This window comes from Aspergillus piperis, assembly GCF_003184755.1.
Source record: "Aspergillus piperis CBS 112811 unplaced genomic scaffold BO85scaffold_35, whole genome shotgun sequence".
NCBI lineage: Eukaryota > Fungi > Ascomycota > Eurotiomycetes > Eurotiales > Aspergillaceae > Aspergillus > Aspergillus piperis.
Window position 1 is genome coordinate 228,891 of NW_020291625.1, and position 18,316 is coordinate 247,206.

The 18,316-nt window shown below is 50.3% G+C and overlaps 5 protein-coding genes across 5 annotated transcripts; all 5 read right to left on the bottom strand.

Annotated features, from left to right (window-relative positions):
- Window positions 1–1,542: 1,542 nt before the first annotated feature.
- On the bottom strand, window positions 1,543–5,861 carry BO85DRAFT_384737 (ABC multidrug transporter; the record flags this gene model as incomplete). The annotated part of the gene is made up of 2 exons (XM_025656561.1): window positions 1,543–4,065; window positions 4,122–5,861. 2 exons carry the CDS (start codon window positions 5,859–5,861, stop codon window positions 1,543–1,545), a joined length of 4,263 nt encoding a protein of 1,420 aa, XP_025510049.1.
- Window positions 5,862–8,011: 2,150 nt separating this feature from the next.
- BO85DRAFT_454330 (uncharacterized protein) lies at window positions 8,012–9,302 on the bottom strand. Its single transcript, XM_025661262.1, has 3 exons — window positions 8,862–9,302; window positions 8,469–8,627; window positions 8,012–8,409 (listed from the first exon to the last, which is right to left on the bottom strand). Exons 1-3 carry the CDS (start codon window positions 8,990–8,992, stop codon window positions 8,367–8,369), a joined length of 333 nt encoding a protein of 110 aa, XP_025510050.1. The 5' UTR covers window positions 8,993–9,302; the 3' UTR covers window positions 8,012–8,366.
- Window positions 9,303–11,276: 1,974 nt separating this feature from the next.
- Window positions 11,277–13,070, bottom strand: BO85DRAFT_524678 (potassium channel family protein; the record flags this gene model as incomplete). Its single annotated transcript, XM_025665431.1, has 3 exons — window positions 11,277–12,786; window positions 12,853–12,962; window positions 13,026–13,070. 3 exons carry the CDS (start codon window positions 13,068–13,070, stop codon window positions 11,277–11,279), a joined length of 1,665 nt encoding a protein of 554 aa, XP_025510051.1.
- Window positions 13,071–13,314: 244 nt separating this feature from the next.
- On the bottom strand, window positions 13,315–15,193 carry BO85DRAFT_472971 (putative MFS transporter). Its single transcript, XM_025662595.1, has 2 exons — window positions 14,861–15,193; window positions 13,315–14,788 (listed from the first exon to the last, which is right to left on the bottom strand). The coding sequence occupies exons 1-2, from the start codon at window positions 15,046–15,048 to the stop codon at window positions 13,447–13,449; spliced, it is 1,530 nt and encodes a 509-aa protein (XP_025510052.1). The 5' UTR covers window positions 15,049–15,193; the 3' UTR covers window positions 13,315–13,446.
- Window positions 15,194–17,339: 2,146 nt separating this feature from the next.
- Window positions 17,340–18,214, bottom strand: BO85DRAFT_508200 (terpenoid synthase). The gene has a single exon (XM_025664447.1). It carries the CDS (start codon window positions 18,043–18,045, stop codon window positions 17,404–17,406), a length of 642 nt encoding a protein of 213 aa, XP_025510053.1. The 5' UTR covers window positions 18,046–18,214; the 3' UTR covers window positions 17,340–17,403.
- Window positions 18,215–18,316: the final 102 nt, after the last annotated feature.

Below are 18,316 nucleotides of genomic sequence, written 5' to 3' on the forward strand. Positions count from 1 at the left end.
CCCCCTAGTCAGCCGTGGACAGTACATAGCAAGAGCCACGATGTCCCAGGAGACAAGAGAAACCTTTCCTCCATAGCAGCAGCAGCAGCAGCAGCAGGAATCGGAAACCTACCACCTTCTTAACATCCGCGATTGCCTGATCCTTGTAGAAGCTCCCCGCAATGATGCAGTGCCACACCCATTTCGAGTTCATGCAAGCCACACTCAACCATCCCATCATCCCCTGTACCGGCTCGGATGATTCCCACGTAGTAGTACCCAAGCATGCAATCCTCCAAGACGGCTATCGGTTCTTATTGCAACACCCGCGGATGTATTTATCTGCGCTGCGCAATGTCTGATGCTGGTCTTCACTCGGCCCGCCCATGACTATGACTTGCTGTCCCCGCCGCTGATGGATCCCTCTTCCCCCGACCGCCCGGAATCAGTTTCTGCTTTTGCCATTTATTCATTTCATCCCCATCGCCCAAGATAACCGGTCAATACTTGATCAACATACGTCGATGTCTATTGCCATCATTGCCAGTGGGATTTTGTGATCCCCGGGATGCGACGAATGTTGGAAGACTCTGGGGCGATGATGATGATGATGATGATGATGATGATGATGATGATGATGATGATGATGATGATGGTTGAGGGATAAGGTCGTGGTGAATGAAATAGTACTACATCCGCCGTCAACTATATACTAGTTACTTGTACTCTTACGTTAGTACTAGTTGAAATATATCAAAGTCGAAATGCTATATGCTCTATATGCTCATCATCGGCAGTTGCAATCTGGAAGAACCCCCCCAAAAATGCCGTGTCCATCGGAGATTCTATCGGGTATTGGGTCATGTTGGAACCTGGCGGGGAAGGTTGTGGAGAAGTCGACTTTGATAGAATAAAGGTAATCTATACATTGAGTATTCTTTTGGACGACTTTGAAGCATTCATTCACTATCATTAGCTTATCAATTTGAAACTATGCCGTGGGATTTGCGGGGAATTGGATGTAATAATACCAAGTAAACACTGACTCGGATTTTTCATGAGATACAATTCCATGATCTAGCTAGCTAACAGCCATTCCATCTATTTATTAAACAATAACCATCCATCCACATGCAGCGTTACACATCGACACGTATTCATCTATCGAGCAAAAACAAGAATCAAGATCAAGGTCAAAGTCAATATTTTGGTAAAAGAATAGAACAGATCTACTCCACAAGGCGTGCAAGACAAATGTGAAGGAGTCTGAGCCTCAAAACGAAATGAAGTAGAAAGAAGAGGGTGCAAATGTGGAAATGCATCACACAGACGCTGCCCAAATTAACAGACAATCAGAACGATCTGCTGTAGAAAGAAAAGGAAAAAAGAAGTGGAGATAAGAATAGAAAAAAAAGGGTGTATCGGTCTATATGCAAGACAGTTGGTGGGGTAATGTAAGTAAGCAAAGGGGTATGTATGCATATGTACGTCTATAATAGTCGGCCAGTCCAAAGATGACTGGCCGAATGCCAATAGGGAAAAGCGAGGTGAGAAAGAAACTCTCTACTCAGCCTGCTTCGATGCCTTGGTCCTCAACTTCATCAGCACATACACCAAGGCATATGAACTAATCGCGAACAAAGCGACGATCGCAGCATCTCTCCACCCGTAGTAATAATCCTTCAGGTTGATGGTATACAGGTAATCGCTTCCGCGTGTGTACTCGCAGACGTGGCAGTCAGCCGTAGCGTCTGGGTTGATGAGATTCATGCGCGCGCCGGCGCCCATCATGTAATTCTGGAGGTACTGGGCGCAGGTCGAGCCGTTGGGAGGATCGAAGATGGCGAATTCGGATTCCTTGCAGCGGACAGGTGTGTCGAAGGTGGTAAAGACCAGGAGACTGCCCATGAGGTAGTTGAAGGGATCGAGGTAGTAGATCCAGTAACGCCAGAATTCTTGGATCTGGGTGTAGGGGACTAGGACACCGCAGAAGGAGGCGAGGGTGCCGATGATGACCGGGTTGATGAGCGAGGCGAAGATGGCGTTGGGGGCGTACGCGGAGACGAATTGACCGATACCCGTGTAGACGAACTCGTACATCAGCATGACGAAGAAGACAGCGCCGGATTTGTTGCTATCCGAGGGGAAGCCGACAGTGTAGTACCAGCAGGCGAAGTAGAGGACAGCGCAGATGCAAAGGTAGGGGAGTTCGGAGACGATAAGGCCAGTCACGAAGGCAATCCAGGAGTACATCTTGGATTTCTTTTCGCGGGCGTCATAGATGTCGCGGCGTTCCAAGAAGAGGGGCTGCAGTTGGTTGATGACACCGGGGGCGACGAAGATGAAGTTGAAGATGGTGAAGAGACGGAGTTGGAGCGCACCAACGTGGTTGCCAATCATCCAGAAGGAGAAGCCGTTGAAGAGGGCCGAGCCGACGTGGAGGGCCAGCTTGTTGTTCACATAGTCAGTGTTACGATAGACGGCGACACAGGAGCGCTTGGTCACGATGAGGGTTTGCTGCCAGAGGGGCATGGCGAATTCGTTGCCGTCGTCGACGGTGCCAGGGGGCTTAGAGGCGGCGTCGTCAACGATGGAGTCGAGTTCCTTGAGGGAGTTGGTGTGCTCGGGGGAATCCTTCCAGACTTGATGCCAGTCGCGGCCTTGGGAGAGCGCGCCAGAGACCACGTCGATCATGTGCTCGGCCGGGTTGGTTTCTGCGGGACAGGGGGCACCATAGCGAGCAAAGTAGTCCTTGACGGTTTGGCCGTTGTCACCAATGTCACCGAAGTAGACCATCTTTCCACCCTTGGCGAGGAGGAGTAGGGTGTCGAATTCAGCAAAGAGTTGCGCAGAGGGCTGGTGGATGGTGACGAGCACAGCTTGGCCGACATCGGCGAGCTTGCGCAGGAAACGGACAGTGTTGTAAGCAGACTGGCCATCAAGACCGGAGGTGGGTTCGTCCAGGAAGATGAGAATGCTGGGCTTCGAGACCAACTCGACACCGATGGTGACACGCTTGCGTTGTTCAACGCTCAGTCCGTTTCCGACGCGACCAATAAGGGTATCGGCGAGATCATGCAGTTCAAGAAGTTCAATGATGGTATCAACGTACTTGAGCTTCTCCTCAGCAGGCACATGGCGAGGCTGGCGGAGCAGGGCGGAGAATTCCAAGGCCTCACGGACAGTGGCAAAAGGCTCGTGGACATCAAGTTGTTCACAGTAACCGGCAGAGCGCTGGAAGGAAACGGGCAGAGGACGACCGTCAACAAGGACGGAGCCATGAATGGTACCCTCAGTCTTGCGCTGAGCCAATACATCCAGGAGAGTGGTTTTACCAGCACCGGAGGAACCCATCAGGGCACCCAGCATGCCAGGCTTCACCCATCCGTATACCTTGTCAAGGAGCACGCGATCGCCACTAGGGGTCTTAACCGTGTAGGTGAGATCTTTCCAGGTGAAAACAGAGGTGTTTTTGACAAGCTGCTTGTCAAGGTCGCTTTCACTCTGGCAATTGTCACCATGGGGCTTCTTGGCTTTCTCGTCGACCTGGGATTCCTCGTCGGGGCGGGCAACCTGGCGATGGGCATCGATCCTTTCGCGTGGGATGAGAAGGGAGGAACCGCTCTCACCGGGAGACTTCCAGCGGGACGTCGCGATGATGGTGGCGGCAGCGAAGAGAGCCCACCAAGCCCAGAGGATACCAAAGTTGCGCCAGACATGGGTATGGCTGTAGGACAGGGAAGCCAGGTACTGATCACCAGTGACATAGGTGCTTCCGGGGATGGCACCGCCAACACCGGCGCATGATTGATGTCCGTCTGCACCGTAGCCCTCTCCACTGGGAATGAGGTTGGTCCCCACACAAGGAATGATCTTTCCGTGGAATTCGTTGGAGAGCAGCGCATCGAAACCGTAGGCCATGGGGTTGATCCAGTAAATCCAGCCGAACCAAGGGTGCATCTGGGGCTTCTTAATCATATAACCGGTGTACATAATCAGAGCCGAGATGAGGAAACCAGAGACCTTGGAGGCGCCATCGAACGTGCTGAAAAGCGCGCCAATCGCGCGGAACAGCGCTGTCATGGCCTATGCGAGACGTCAGTACAAATCCGGGCAACAAGCGGATATTCACGTTTACTCACCATAGTTGCAGTGAAGACAAGGATCCAGTAGGTAAAGAAAGCGCTGGCGGACATGGTGAGGCCAACCATGAAGTAAACCACGATAGAGAATATGCTGATTTGGAACAAGAGGACTGGGATATCGGCAGTAATCTGAGCGATACAAAAGGCGGCAGGGTGGAAGTATGCGAAGCCTTTGTGTTTGACCAGAACCGGGCGACCGCTGAAAGAGTCGGTGACTTCGGACATGGCCAGAAGACTGTTGTAGAGCAGGGAGAAGAACAGAGCACCGGACTTGACAAACAAACCACCCGAGTTATTAGGGGCATTGTAGAACAGTGAACCAGCAATCAACGCCTGAACCAGGGTAGAGATCTGCTTGATGAAAAAGGTGGCCTTGTCACCCCAGATGATTTGGTACTGGCGGATAATGCAGGTCTTGACCTGGTCAATGAAGTCAACCGTCAAGGGACTTGTCTTGGGAAGTTTCTTATTCTTCTCTTGGGCGACGGATTCCTTGAATTCGGCAGTGCGCTGGCGTGCCAGATCGGTGTCGGGGTAATCGTATTCGGAGGTCATTTGCGTATAGATAGGCGACTTCTGGTATTCAGCGAGAATCATGTCCGCGTTACGAGGGAAGCGGTTTTCGTAGCCTGGTCTGATAATGCGTTCAGTGGGGACCGTGACACCGGTAAGGTAATCCGCGACGTTGGAACCCTCGCGACAAACAAAGCCCAGATCCTCCATGAAGGGACGCGCCTGAGTCATGGGGCCGTAGTAGATTTCCTTGCCTTCATCCAACACGAGCACCTTGTCGAACAGGTCGTAGATACCGTTTCCGGCCTGGTAAAGGGTGACAATGGAAGACAGACCCAACACATCTGTCATGGCACGAACAGCCTTGGCCCATTCGAGAGCCGTGCTGGCATCCAAACCACGCGTGCTGTTATCCCAGCAGAAAACGGAACCACGAGTCGCAAGACACTCGATAATGGAGACACGCTTACGCTCACCACCCGAGACACCACGCACATATTCATTGCCCACCTTGGTATCGTTCGTATGCGAGATGCCCATAGATTCGAGAAGGAAGTTCTTGGCTTCCTGGCGGTAGGCTTCGGGGGACTCGACGCCGTTAGGCAGGTTGAAGGGAACCTTAAGACGAGTCGCAAAATCCATAGTCTGGCCCACGGTCAAGGTGGGGAAGAAAATCTCCTCCTCGGTATTCATGACAATTTGGCCGCGGTACTGGGCTGCCTCATCCGATGTCAAGGATCCATAGTGAACATCACCTTCAATCGAGTTGTAACCGAGGCGTCGATTGGACAGCATCTTCAGGAGGGTGGTGCAACCGGAACCGGGCCGACCCAAAACCAAAAGCATCTCTCCGGGCTTGACACAGCCATGGCTGTTGGAGAGGATGGAACGCAACGGCGGCTTGTTCTTGGACTCCTTGATGTGCTGAGGGATGTTGAACTGGGACAGGAAATTTTCGTTGACGGCGGCCTCGGCGCTGACGACGTCGACGGAGAGGTTCTTCCAGGTGACACCGAGTTCCTTGCGTTTGAAGCCAGATTGCATGTCCCGCTCATTTTGCTGCTTGACCTGGGACATCATGGCCCAGCCGTCGGCACGACTGGCACCGGGGTTGCGAGGAGTGACGGTGGGATCGTCATCGAGGACGGTAGCGGTGCTGTCGGTATCTTCCTTGCCTTCGGGAACCCCGAAGGTATAGGAGACTTTCTCCTGATCCTCCGCCATAGTGGGCTTCAATGAGGAATGACTTGACGATGCTGTGAAAGTCAAGGGTCACCCTGTCGATCGGGAGTAGGGGTGGTCATTTCGACCGGGGGCACTTTGGGGGAGCGAGAAGCTCATATACTCCTACCACGCAGCTGGGGGAGTCGGTGGGGGCCCTCCAAAAACTTCAGGGAATCGGGATCCAGGCCATTTCCGAGATCCACCGGGCACTTCGGCTGTGTGAAAAGCTCCGCTGAGTCAGGAGGATTCCGATACATCAGGCCGTCCAGATACAGAGGTACGTAAGGAAAGGCGATTATTTTGGACTAGTGGAATGTGAGAGATAGTTTGCAGCCTGCCATTATGGGGCCGGGGATCGGTTCCGTGGCTTCTGCAAGCAGAATCTGTTTACTTTTTTTTTTCCCAATCTATCGTGGCGCGGGCCACTTCCGCTGGTTTTTCCTCTTTCGTCAATATTAGTGGGTCTCCTGGATTAATCCAGGGCCGTGAGTGGCTCTCTGTCAGTCTCTGTGACCAATCAGGCTTGACAGTTGTCAAGTCGGCGTTATCAAACGGCCGAATCTCCGCTCGACGGAATTCTGTCTCTCTTTTTCCTCTGAGTCAGCGGATTAAACATTGGAAGAAGAGTGCCTATTGGTGCGATGATACAGTCACGGCTTGCCTTTGAATCTCTCCGCTGACTCAGCGGAACTGTGCGGCTCTCCTAACCACGATCCCCTGCCGTTTCGGCCTTTGGAGCTTTCTCGTCTCACGGATCCTAGTGGCGCCTGCAATCCATTGTCGTGTTCCAGAACATTGGGCATGGAACGTGTCTCATCGTCTTGCAACTTGCAAGCTTGGAGCTTGGACCTTCAGGGTCGACGATGTGCTGTGGGACTAGGGATGACAATAGACAGCAAGTACATGCATTTTCAATATCCCCAAAACACTCATCCTTGAATCACCTCTTGAACAAGATCTACATTTCTATGTATTGTTTTCTAACACAAACCCGGGTAATAGTTTCCGGAACATCGATCCCGGTCTGCCTGAAGTGCAGAGTGCGTGGGAGTGAGTGAGCTGTAAATCACCTCACTCTAAAATCTCACCGGCCGTATTCACATGCAGCCTCCCAGCAGCCATACATGCTGTGTACATCACCCTACCTAGCAATCACCAATACCTTGTCTCGGCAATCAATTGATTACCATATCAGTAATTCCATCAGATAAACATACCGAATCCTTGCAATGACACAATCGCTCCATCCTCAAAATAGTATACCAAGAGGTCAATCATGGATCCATCGACCTGACACGAGGACCGCCACCAAAGTCAATCACTAACTCATTATTCGACACTTGTGCATTTATAATATTGATTCCGAGGCTCGCTCATACAAGCCGCCGAAATGCCGATCTTCCTCGGGATTTTCCTTCAGGTTCTTATCTCCGGCCACAATTTCTCTACGTACCTCAGGGGTGGATCTATACCCGTTTGGGTGGTGGTTGCGCCCTGCAGCCTACAGCAGAGAGGGTGGGTGTGATGTCCCTGTCCTGTCCTGTTCCGGCTGTCCCTCTCCTGTCCAGCCTACCGATCGGGCCGCTTCCGAGCCCGATCAGCCTTATGTGACTGTTTACTACGGTCGCAAACTGAAGCTTAGACAGCTGGTCACTCGACAATCAGTAGTCATTCGTGCGCGGCGCAGGATAAAACCTATGAAAGGTATGATGAACATGGGTAAGGGGTGTTATCTTTATAGCCAAATAATGATACACATGGTTGGTTGCCTTAGCTGCCTCAGCTTACTGATATGAACGGTACGGAGTTTCTATAGTCTCTTATTCCGAACGCACTAAGATGCATACTTGAGTCGTATGTGGGCAGATGAAAGTTGGCATGAATCTGGTGTTCTTGCTATATTTAATCTATATTATGATACCTATTATTGCCCCATATTGAAGCTGTGCTTGGTACTTTGTACCTGCCATTCAATGAGTGCACCCCGACCGTGCTCATCAGTTCCTGGCGGGAGTAGTAAGTGGAATTTGTACGACAACGACAGGCTTCAAATTAAAAAGTGTAATAATTGCATTCATTATAGCAGGCTTATTCCAATATATTTACTCCACAGTCCTATGCTATTGATTTACTCGATAATTGTTTCTGTGTGTATCCTTTGAATAAGGGATAAAAATGACATGTCTCATTCACACCATAACCTTGGTCCGTTGACCACAAAACACATACTACCAGTAGTAATACTTATATACATGCAAATCCAGTTCAGTCTAGTTCAATCTCCTCCATATCGCAATCCCCCTACTGTCATCATCATAAGATCCTGCTTGACTATCCGGCGGGGGTTTCGTATGGGGTGGTCCGATAACAGTTTGACTTCACAAGGAATCAAAGTATCGTGACCGTTGGGTGTTTGCGAAAGTAGGGAACGGGAACCATCAAGGTTCCATCAAAAGCGAAAATAAAACCAAGGACGAAAAGCCGATGAAACAGTTTTCAAGTCATCTAGTAATAACTCGTGGGGCCCTGCTTTCTACCGAGAATTTGGCTGCAACAGAACCAGTCAGTGAAATGCTCATTTGTGTTCCTGGGAGCAGTATAACTCACAGATATTGGTCCAATTCATCTAGATGACGACGGTGTTCGAGCATCTTCTGCCGCACCATTTGGTATGTCTCGGGTTGTTCAGGTTGCGTCTGCGTTGACTGCTGGGTCTTGACAAAGTATCGCTCACTGGTGGCTTCCCGGCGGGTGATTGGCTCTTTGCTGCATGTGAAAGTGACGGTTAGCTTCGGGTGTTACTGGTGGTGCTGGTGCTGGTGCTGTTTGCAACCATCGCAGTGATGTTTGAAGAGGGAGAAGTGGATCACAGTGCTCCGAAACAGTCCATGACGTCATTGCAACAGGGCCCGGCAGTGGTTTCCCCCCGCAACACTCTCCGAAAGGGGGAACAACAACCAATACAGGAGATAGTTGGATAGCAGTCAGGTTCACACTTACTCGGCCAGATATCCACGAGGCTTGGGGTTGATCACTTGTCCTTCGCGTCGAGCAGGGATGGCAATTGAAAAGGATCGCACGTTGCTGGAACTGCGGACAAGAGGACGCGACATTTGGCTGAGAGGCGACATGATGACGGTATAGTATAGATTGATGGGTATCTCTTCGAACTGAGGCAAAGCACGAGTGTCGTCGTTGTAAAGAGTGACCGTTGCGATCGAATCGAAATGTGAATTATGAGACGTCTATTTGAGCAGTAGCGTTATACAATGGGATGAACGAGCCATGAACGATTGGGCGACTGGCCGATTATATACAACGACTGGATTGTCCCGTGAACGTCATGTGACTCGGCTGCCCTCTCAATCCGGCGATGCTGAAACCAAAGTTCTCATTAATGCAGCAACTCAGCTTCCCATTTTCAGGCGAACCAAATTGTTTGCCCTGAGACCAATCTTCCCATCTCCCATTCAACAACGGACCAGTGTCGTCCGCCACCGCCACGATCGACGAATCCCCGGATCGGCATCCTTCTCATCCCCCGCCCTTGACGGCCCCCGCGCCAGACAAGTGATGGTCATTGCTTTGCATCATTGGACAGGAAGAGAAAGGCCCGGCGACGCAAGGGATGGATGGGACACTTCCTTCCTTTCCCATTTCCCTCCCACAGTTTGTTACCGCCACGGACGGGATTGGTGGTGCTCTGTTTACCAACCATGTGGTATGATATCATCTGCGGGGATGGACATGCCAATCTTTGCGAAGACGGACCTATGGTTGAGCTGTGTCACTCCGGCTCTGCTGCAACTCTGCCAGGACACCTCTGCTCCGGCCAATGACAGTTCACATTGCCACGACAGATGATTGCCGGTCGCTGGCAGGCATTTCCCGCTGCACCAGAACAGCCAGCCAGCTTGGACCAATGTTCTGGCTGCTGGCACGGAAGGTATACGAAGGTAGTATGCAAATCTGCAACATCCCAGCTATCTGTCCTACCCTGCCAAAAAGGCCTCGGTGGTAATCCTGCATACCACCAACGCAATGGTACTAAATACCTCACCCAGCTTTAAATTCCTAGTTACACGTCCAATAACACCCGAAATGCGCTTCTCAGTGCTAAAGCTTGGATGATGGGAATGTGACAATCGACGTCATTTTGCTTTCGCGTCCAACCACCAGACAGCCACATGGTTTTGAAAGAGCGGGTTCCAAACTCCTGCCCGCCAGTTCATGAGCAAGAAAAGTTCCAGAACCGCGATACCAAGGGAAGGTCATCCGAAGAGTGCTCCGTGTTTTTGCTTTCTCTGCTACAGCGTATCAGGAGAATACCCAAGTTACCTAGATTGGTTGCTAGCAAACTCAACTGCTAATCCACCACTTGTATCGCTGGATACGTACATTGACAGCGTCACACTTTGCCTTCAACATTGCCTTGAAGGCGAGCTTTGAATTAAGATGACGGCGGGCGGCTACTACCGGGGGTTCCTCGGGCGGGCCACTGCCGAGACTAGGCCGTACTGTAGCAGTATGCATAGTAGAGGGGTTTCCTCAGTTCTAAAGTATACTACGTACGACTGCCACCTAGTAAATTGTAATATCAAGTACTATTATGCTGAGAAGTGGTTTATTCTTGTCTTGAATCTATGATCATCATTACTACCATATTCGTACCCTCACACTGCCTTAGGTACTACTACAGTTTTGTACTAGTACTTAACCTCGTAAATATATACCACTGCATGAACTGGCAGTCACTGCGATCATCAATTTTTGAGCATTAACCACACTCACAGCAGACTACTAGTAGTACACTTGAACGATTGAGATTGGTAGCAGTAGTAGTAGTAGCCAGTATTTGAAGAAGACAACAACTGATATTCTAGATCACATCCCCTAGTGGTATAGTAAGCGTTGCTATACATAATCATCTACCATTAACCAACAGTAGTACTCTTCCAGTTTGGCAGCAGTCAAACCAATTGATTATCCCAGGTCTGTTATAAATGCGAAAGTGTAGTAGTATCTTATAGACTTCATTATAGCTTGCCAATTTGCAATGAAGCAGCTTCAGATATATGCTGGCTGACTGGTGACATTGTATAATTCGTTATGAATGGCTGTGCGCGTATATATGCAAGATTAGTCATAGGGTACTCGAAGTGCATGCGTGACTAAGATGGTTTTATCCACTGCATAAGTATTTATTAAAAGTAGTTCTGCTATTGTCTGTAGAGAACTGCACTTGACTTTAGTGTCAGTAAATCGCTGGGAGCAGTTATCCATATGATCATCCATCAACAGCTGGAATAAACATGCTGTACATCGATCAACGAGTCCACTATGTACTGTAATACATCCCGTCAGGCTCCCCTGCATAGCAAGGGATGAACGAGAAATGCCCATAAATACGTATCCCTATCTACCCTCACCTATATTCTCCCTCAAACAAAAGCACAACTTCTCAACCAGCAACTTGACCATCCACAGAATCTCCTTATTTCTTTCCGCCGTCGACTGATTCACAGACATCACCTCTCTGATTACCTGCTGACGATGACTCTCAGCCGCAAGCACTTCTTCTCCGTCGTCTCCATCAACACGGAGCAGAGATACAATACGTGCCCATTCACGATGTAGATCGATGTCTCTGCTGTCTTCCTTCAGGATGTCCACAAGAATCTTGATCTCCTCGGTGAGGTGGAGTCTGTGTTCCGCAGAACTGAAGTAGTTATCTGGGCGTTGCCTCTCAAGTGGGAGGAGACTCAGTGTGTCATGCAAAGCTGGGCAGTACTGTCTTTCTATATCGACAGCACCGGACACACTCAAACCTGCTCCCCCCCCAGCAGAAGCAGGCATATCCAGCCTCCTCCCATCCAAAAACGCACCAATACGCCCTGCACAAAATCCCCACGACCACCACCCCCTCCCAGCCCTCTTGACAAAATAAACCACCGTATGAAACCCGACCTGACCAACAACCCCAATTAACGTCGTCATAACCGGCACTGCCAGCAGGGCCCAAAACACAAAGAACGACTTTCCCAGATTACTCGTTGGATAGAAGTCCCCGTATCCGATCGTCGTCAGCGACACGAACGTGAAATACAATGACTCAAAATACGTCCATCCCTGGCCCCGCTCGGAGGACTTGAAAATGCGGGCGCTGACGAGCCAGAGAAGGAGCCATGCGCACGAAGAGAAAATGAATACGATCCAGCGGTGACGGCTTTGCCAGTGGGATTTGATTTGCCTAATTCTGACGATGTCGCGATGTGGTGTCTCGTGGAGATGGATACCTTCTGCCTCGAGCTCGAACTTCAGGCGCAGCTCGCCCATCTTCCTTGAAACGGAGGCGATCGAACTGACGAATAGTCCTAGACAGGTGATGCCTCCCGTCGCGTAGGGGATTAGGAGACTACGGCCGAGATGGGTCTTCGGGACGATGTTGCCGATTCCGATTGTTAGGATGGTGTATGCGGACCAGTAGAGGGAGTCTGTTAGGGACCATGCTTCAATGGGGATGTAGATGGCTGCGCCGCCGAGGAGGAATGCGGCGAGCGTGAAGGCGCGCAGCACGATGCTTGTGTTTTCGATGATGCGGCGGTCTTGCATGCTTAGGTGGATGGTACGGACGCCGCATGCGTAGATTGCTAGGAGCGCTGCGATGAAGAGGTAGAGAGTGGCGGCGAAGATGCCGTAGTAGAAGTTCTGCGTATATTGCAGTGTTTGAGGGGGGTTGGTATAGGGTGGTTGGTCCACAGTCACGCCGATTAGACTGAATAGGAGCATAGAGGATACGAAGTAGAGTAAAGCCGTCGCGAGGTATCCTCTCACTGCATCCAATTTGAGCATCATGATCAGAAGGAGGGCAAGGTCAGCTGTGGCGGAGAGTGCGAGCGATATAGCCGTGATCGTGACGGCCCACCTAAATCATTTAGATGCGATGATCGGCAGCCCCCACGGCTGAAGTATATCGGAAATGGAGACTCACCAAGCACTCTGCACTACTACCACACTTTCCACATCAGAAGAATCAATTTCAAGCCATCCATAGCTAACTGCACAAATACCGAATACAGTGGCCATGGCGCTCATAGTTCCCTGGACCCACAAGTTAGCGACCATTCTCACTGATCCATCCCCATGGAAGACGGAGAAATATACCGCCAGAACAGGGAAGCTGGTACACGCGAGCCACCAGCGAGACATTCCGACCGAGTAATTCTATCAGAGCAGCAGTAAGCAGCAGTAAAGTACAGTCTGTGGTCCGAAATTTGAGAAATGCAGTGGTTTGGTTCGTTGTGCGAATAAAGTCGGGATACGAGGTTGACATCACGGGGACCATGAGGTTCCCGGTCAATTCATACATTGGCTTAGCTTCACAGTGGGAACTGGTCGAGGAGGTGAATGTTATTAGCGCCGTATTCCCGTGATTGTACTTGGGTAATCATGTACTGATGACGATAACTTCTATACACTACTACGTACTGCTATTTGTGATTTGGTTGTGAAGCTCTGGCGTGACCCGAGTGGGTGTTAACATGTATTGTGAACAAATTAAGAGAGGTTAATTGCTTGCAAATACTCAAGTTACATATCGGAACCCCTTCTGGAGCCGGCGGGCGGCAGCAATGTCGATGCCCTCTACATCCGCCGTCTTTTGTAGCCGACGAAGTTCTTTCTCAGTCAAAATCGCATCTTCATCCTCCAGGCGTGCTAGTCGCTTGTTTTGCGATCGTAGATGGAAGTACAGGAACGTCGCCATGATAGTGCCTAGAACTTGCATTCCGATGCACACCCCCAAGGCCGTGTAGTAATACGGAGCCTCCTTTTCCAGATAGGTATACGGAGTCCAGATACTGGCTGAGTTTCCCAGAGAGTTGATGAACGCATATGCGGCAGCGCGTTTGGCGGGAGGTCGGGGAATCGCATTCGCGATCCATGAGTATATCGTGCCGTTCTGGGCAAAGACAAAGACCATGAGGAAGAATGAGAAATACCGAGGCCCGAAGGAATGGGTGGTCATGAAGATAATAAACCCCACGATGGTGATGGGGATGGGGCCGACAAAGAACCAGTATCGATGGGCGAAACGATCGGAGAGATAGGAGTGGAAGAGACTGTATACCACCATGAATATGTATGGTGGTGCTACCAAGAGCAGAGAGATGATATGGCTATACCCCAGGGTTTCTGTCAAAGTTGGAAAGAAGTTTTGGAACCCACTTGCGGCCGTGAGAGACATGTACGCAATGGCCAGGGCATAGGTCTTGACGTCCGTAAAGGCTAGCTTCAGACCTTTAATTTGGCTCATCTTGTCGCCGTCGTCAACATCTGCTTCGGCTGCCTCAATGGCCAAGCGGCGATTGGCGACATGCTTCATCTCCGGCGACAACAATTTCCAGGTATCGGGAAAGTCGGGTAGCACAGCACAGATGGTCAGACCGATTGCGACAGTGATGGTACCCTCGATAATGTATAACCATTGCCAGGCTGACATGCCTCTCTTGCCGGCAAGACCGTTAAGGATGCCCGCAGCGATCAGGTTTCCAAAGGCACCGCTGAGCAATGAGCCAGAGTAGAAGATACTCATGCGAAGGGCCAATTCTTTCTTGGTGTACCATTTGGAAAGGTAAAAGAGAACACCCGCAAAGAATGGTGCCTCAACCAAGCCGAGAATGAATCGACATGCCACGATGCCACCGTAGCTTGAGACCTGGCTGGTTAAGGCCGAGACGAGGCCCCACGCTGTCGTGAAGAAGCCAAGGTATAGTGAAGGACGGCCCATGTAGTTGAGGAGCAGGTTTGATGGGACCTGCATCAGGATATAGCCCACAAATAGAATGGACAGTCCTGTCTCGTACTTGGCTTCATCGAGTGAGAGGTCCTGTTCTAATCCTTGAAGCTTCGCAGCGGCGTAGTTATTCCTATCAAAGACGGAAAGACGTTAGCGCATCGCAATTTACAGTCACCCAATGGCAAGAAACTGTGAGATATACCGGTCGATGTAATTCATCAGATAAACCAGAATTACCAGCGGCATTATGAGGGTGTCAATCCGCCGCCGCAATTGCCTCTCCAAAACCTTCTCCTCCGGCGTCAACTGTGCCAAATGAGCAACCTCCTCATGAGAGATCTCGGCTTTTTCGCCCATGGCGTCATGGTCGGTGATGATTCTGTCGGCCATGATGAAACTTCTGGCAGGCGAGTCAAGATGCAGGCAGAGACAGGGTGCAGGAACGATCCTGTTGCGACTCCAAACTGAGGGCAAGCTTCAGCTATATATGCCCCAAGACAAGGCAAGAAGCTTGTTGCTTCTTACGGTGTGATCGAGCTTCCAGGAAACACATGAGAAGAGTGATGCCACCTGCAAATCCGGGGGAGTGGCAGGCGTGGGGGGAATTTCCACCCAGCTTGGGCCATCCAGGGTCCTGGTTGGACGCACGCAGATGCCGGAGAGCATCACAAATGCGGGGAAGACAGTTAGAATTCGAACCAGAAGCTGTCCGGCTGATTCTCACCCCCACGCCGCTAGCTACCGCCCGTGCTATTCTTCTTCATCCATCGTGCGACAGGAGCTTTGGTGTCGGACATCGTCCGGGGAAGTGGAGCTGATCAACTCATTGGTGTGTCTCGGGCCTCCCCTGACGCTTCGTATCTTTGATCCTATAACACGGGTATGATATGGGTCTGGGAAAGTTTGTTTGAAATCCCCGCCGCCAGCAACGAATCGACGTATACTTGGCGGTTCCCCAAGTCGCTAGGATCCACTGTCCATGGCTCCAACCTCGGGGGAGAATAGTCGTCTGTGTCGCAACCTGCAGTCTCGCTGTACACAAGTCCGCTCGGGGAGATATGCATTTTTGGTCATGCTGGCAAAAAGGTTAAGCTCCCGTGTTTGTTCCCCTCAACGGAAGACGAGGATTGGCTCGCAGGATTTCCGTGCAGCACCACATTCTAAGGTTATGTCTTGGTGATGTCGTCACACCCTGCATGTCGGCATTTCTTTCTGGTCGGCGATTTGCCGGTTCCATGCAGTACATCATGTGAGTCTCAGTCAGGTGATCCGTTATTTCCTTCAAGCTCTCAGGCTAACACAGGTACATACTGTTATCATGCCTGCTGCACTTTCGTTGCCATTTCTGAACGCTGGTAATAACCTCTTCTTCTGCCCGTGGTGGTGTTTGTCTTTAAACCAGGCTAAATCCATATATAGACCTAACAGATAATGACTCATTGCCATTTCAAGACATCGGTCTCTATTGCTCAATGGGGTACATATCACTCACCGAGCAAATGCGTGGCATTGCAGACCGAACTCAAAAGTGGTACCACTGATAGCACTGACTTGAGGACATAGCTATCGAGGGTGTACTTCTATACCTGTAGGTCAGAGATACCTCAGTTCAGATCTCACGACATCGAATAAGCAGCAGTGAAGCGCATGCAACAAATTTACATTCCTAACTACTAGAAAATTGGCTCTGCAATTAATCAATTTATCTTTCACCTTTCCAAAAAAAAAAAAAAAAAAAAAAAAAAAAAAAAAAAACCACTGTGTTTGACATGCGCCTATCCCATGTAACAGCCTCAGAAAACGAGGGCTATTTTTGCAAAGGAGATACCGGTGCGAACACTCTACAATCCAGCTGAAAGCCGCATGAACATGAGATCACTGCCCAAATGCGGTAACGTGGCGCTCCGCGGTGAATTAGGATGATGGAGATTTCTGTGCAACTTCCGCTCTGTTTTGAGAGGCACGCAGAACTACCTTGCCTCCTGAGTATGGACGCGTCCCTGGCCATGACTCGCGAACATATGATTACTTTCTCTGGTTCCTGGAGATGCAACCAGTAGAGAAAGGCATAGATGGCATTGTCAGTCGGCGTTGGTCAAATCTATGTACTACCAGTTAAGCATAGTCGGCTTAGGGCCAAGCAAACTCCAAGGTTAAGATGTCGCCAAAATGTCCGCAAGGGATGTTTTCTTTTGGGGTTTCCAACAAGCTACCTGTGGCGTCAAATCTCCTAGCACCAACTGTCTTCATGCATGCAGGGGAATGCAGCCCAGTCCGGAAGAGATAGGGGAAACTGCATCCAACCCAGCACTGTGTATATACTGTACTACTCAATCACTGCTCAGGCCTACAGGTACTTCAGATATCAGTAAAAATAAACCCAAATTAGAGATACCGAAAAGAAGATAGAAACAATGCTGGAATCGAAAGAACAAAGAACAAGCGTCGGACTCCAAGACAACATAGCATCACACGGTGTGCGATTCGGATTGAAGGAGTGTGACACAACCGGCTTGCCATGGTTGTGGTTGGCTGATGTCAAAGAAGTCTTAACTTGCAGCTGACAAACCCGCCCGCAGTAACTATCATCAAACGTGCCTCCTCCGCCTTTCTTGCCCTCGTTCGAATTTCCATCGCAGAATTCGTTTCTGTTTGCGCAGTTTCTTGGTTAACAGTGTGAGTAGAAATTGATGGATTGTTTTCTTCTGGTCAAACTCACCCCTTCAAGGACCCTGCTCAAGCTTTTCACGCCAGCTCCGAAGGCCTCAACCTTTCCGAGGAGAGATAACATGCGATCTGGCCGCGGATATACATCGAGGCCAGGTGTGCGAGTACTGGATCAGACTGAAGAATGCTTTGAATCAATCTCTCGCGGCGTAGGATTTCGCCACTCAGCATTTGCAAGGTCTGGTACGCAGATGACCCATCAACGCGGGCCTTTTGATAGACAAACGTCTCCCGCTCCAAACCCACCACTGACTCCTTATAGAACGAGAACAAATCATTGATCTCATCGGTGTTGTCCAGCAATTCGGGCGCTGCCTGTAACAGGCGCTTGAGTCGCGACATACTGCTGACTTCGTGGGGTAGGAGAAAGTAGACATATGCCTCTGAACTGCCATACATGTTTCGAAAATACTTGGGAAATGTTGGTGAGACGACGGACGAGAATATTGCCGACTGGCCATACTCCAGCTCCAGGCTGGACAGCGAATTCACTACGCTTGCAAACAGCTTGTTGGCACACGCAGTTGGGAACTCCCTGTCGAATTCCTCAAAAACGCTGGTCAACAAAGAAAACATAGTGGATGGCTCTTCGGACACCTCTGCAACCGTGCTGCTGAGCTGCACCAACTGTTGGCGGTACTGGGCGATAGAATCCATCATCGTGTGTCCCAGATCGTCCAGCACAGGTATACAGCGCCAGAACCGCCGTATGTCACACAGGAGGAAGTCTGGGCTACCCAGGAAGTCGGGTGCGTGGTCCTGCGTTTCCTCCTTGTTTCATGCATATGCATGCAGAATCCTGGCATTATTTACCCAACACTAGCACATATACTGTTCAGACTGTTTGGCTCTGAATTATACTATTTACTAGTTGCTTGCCTTCATCATACACCGCTAGGTGGCTGAAATGCTGCTTAATGTACAGTCGGTT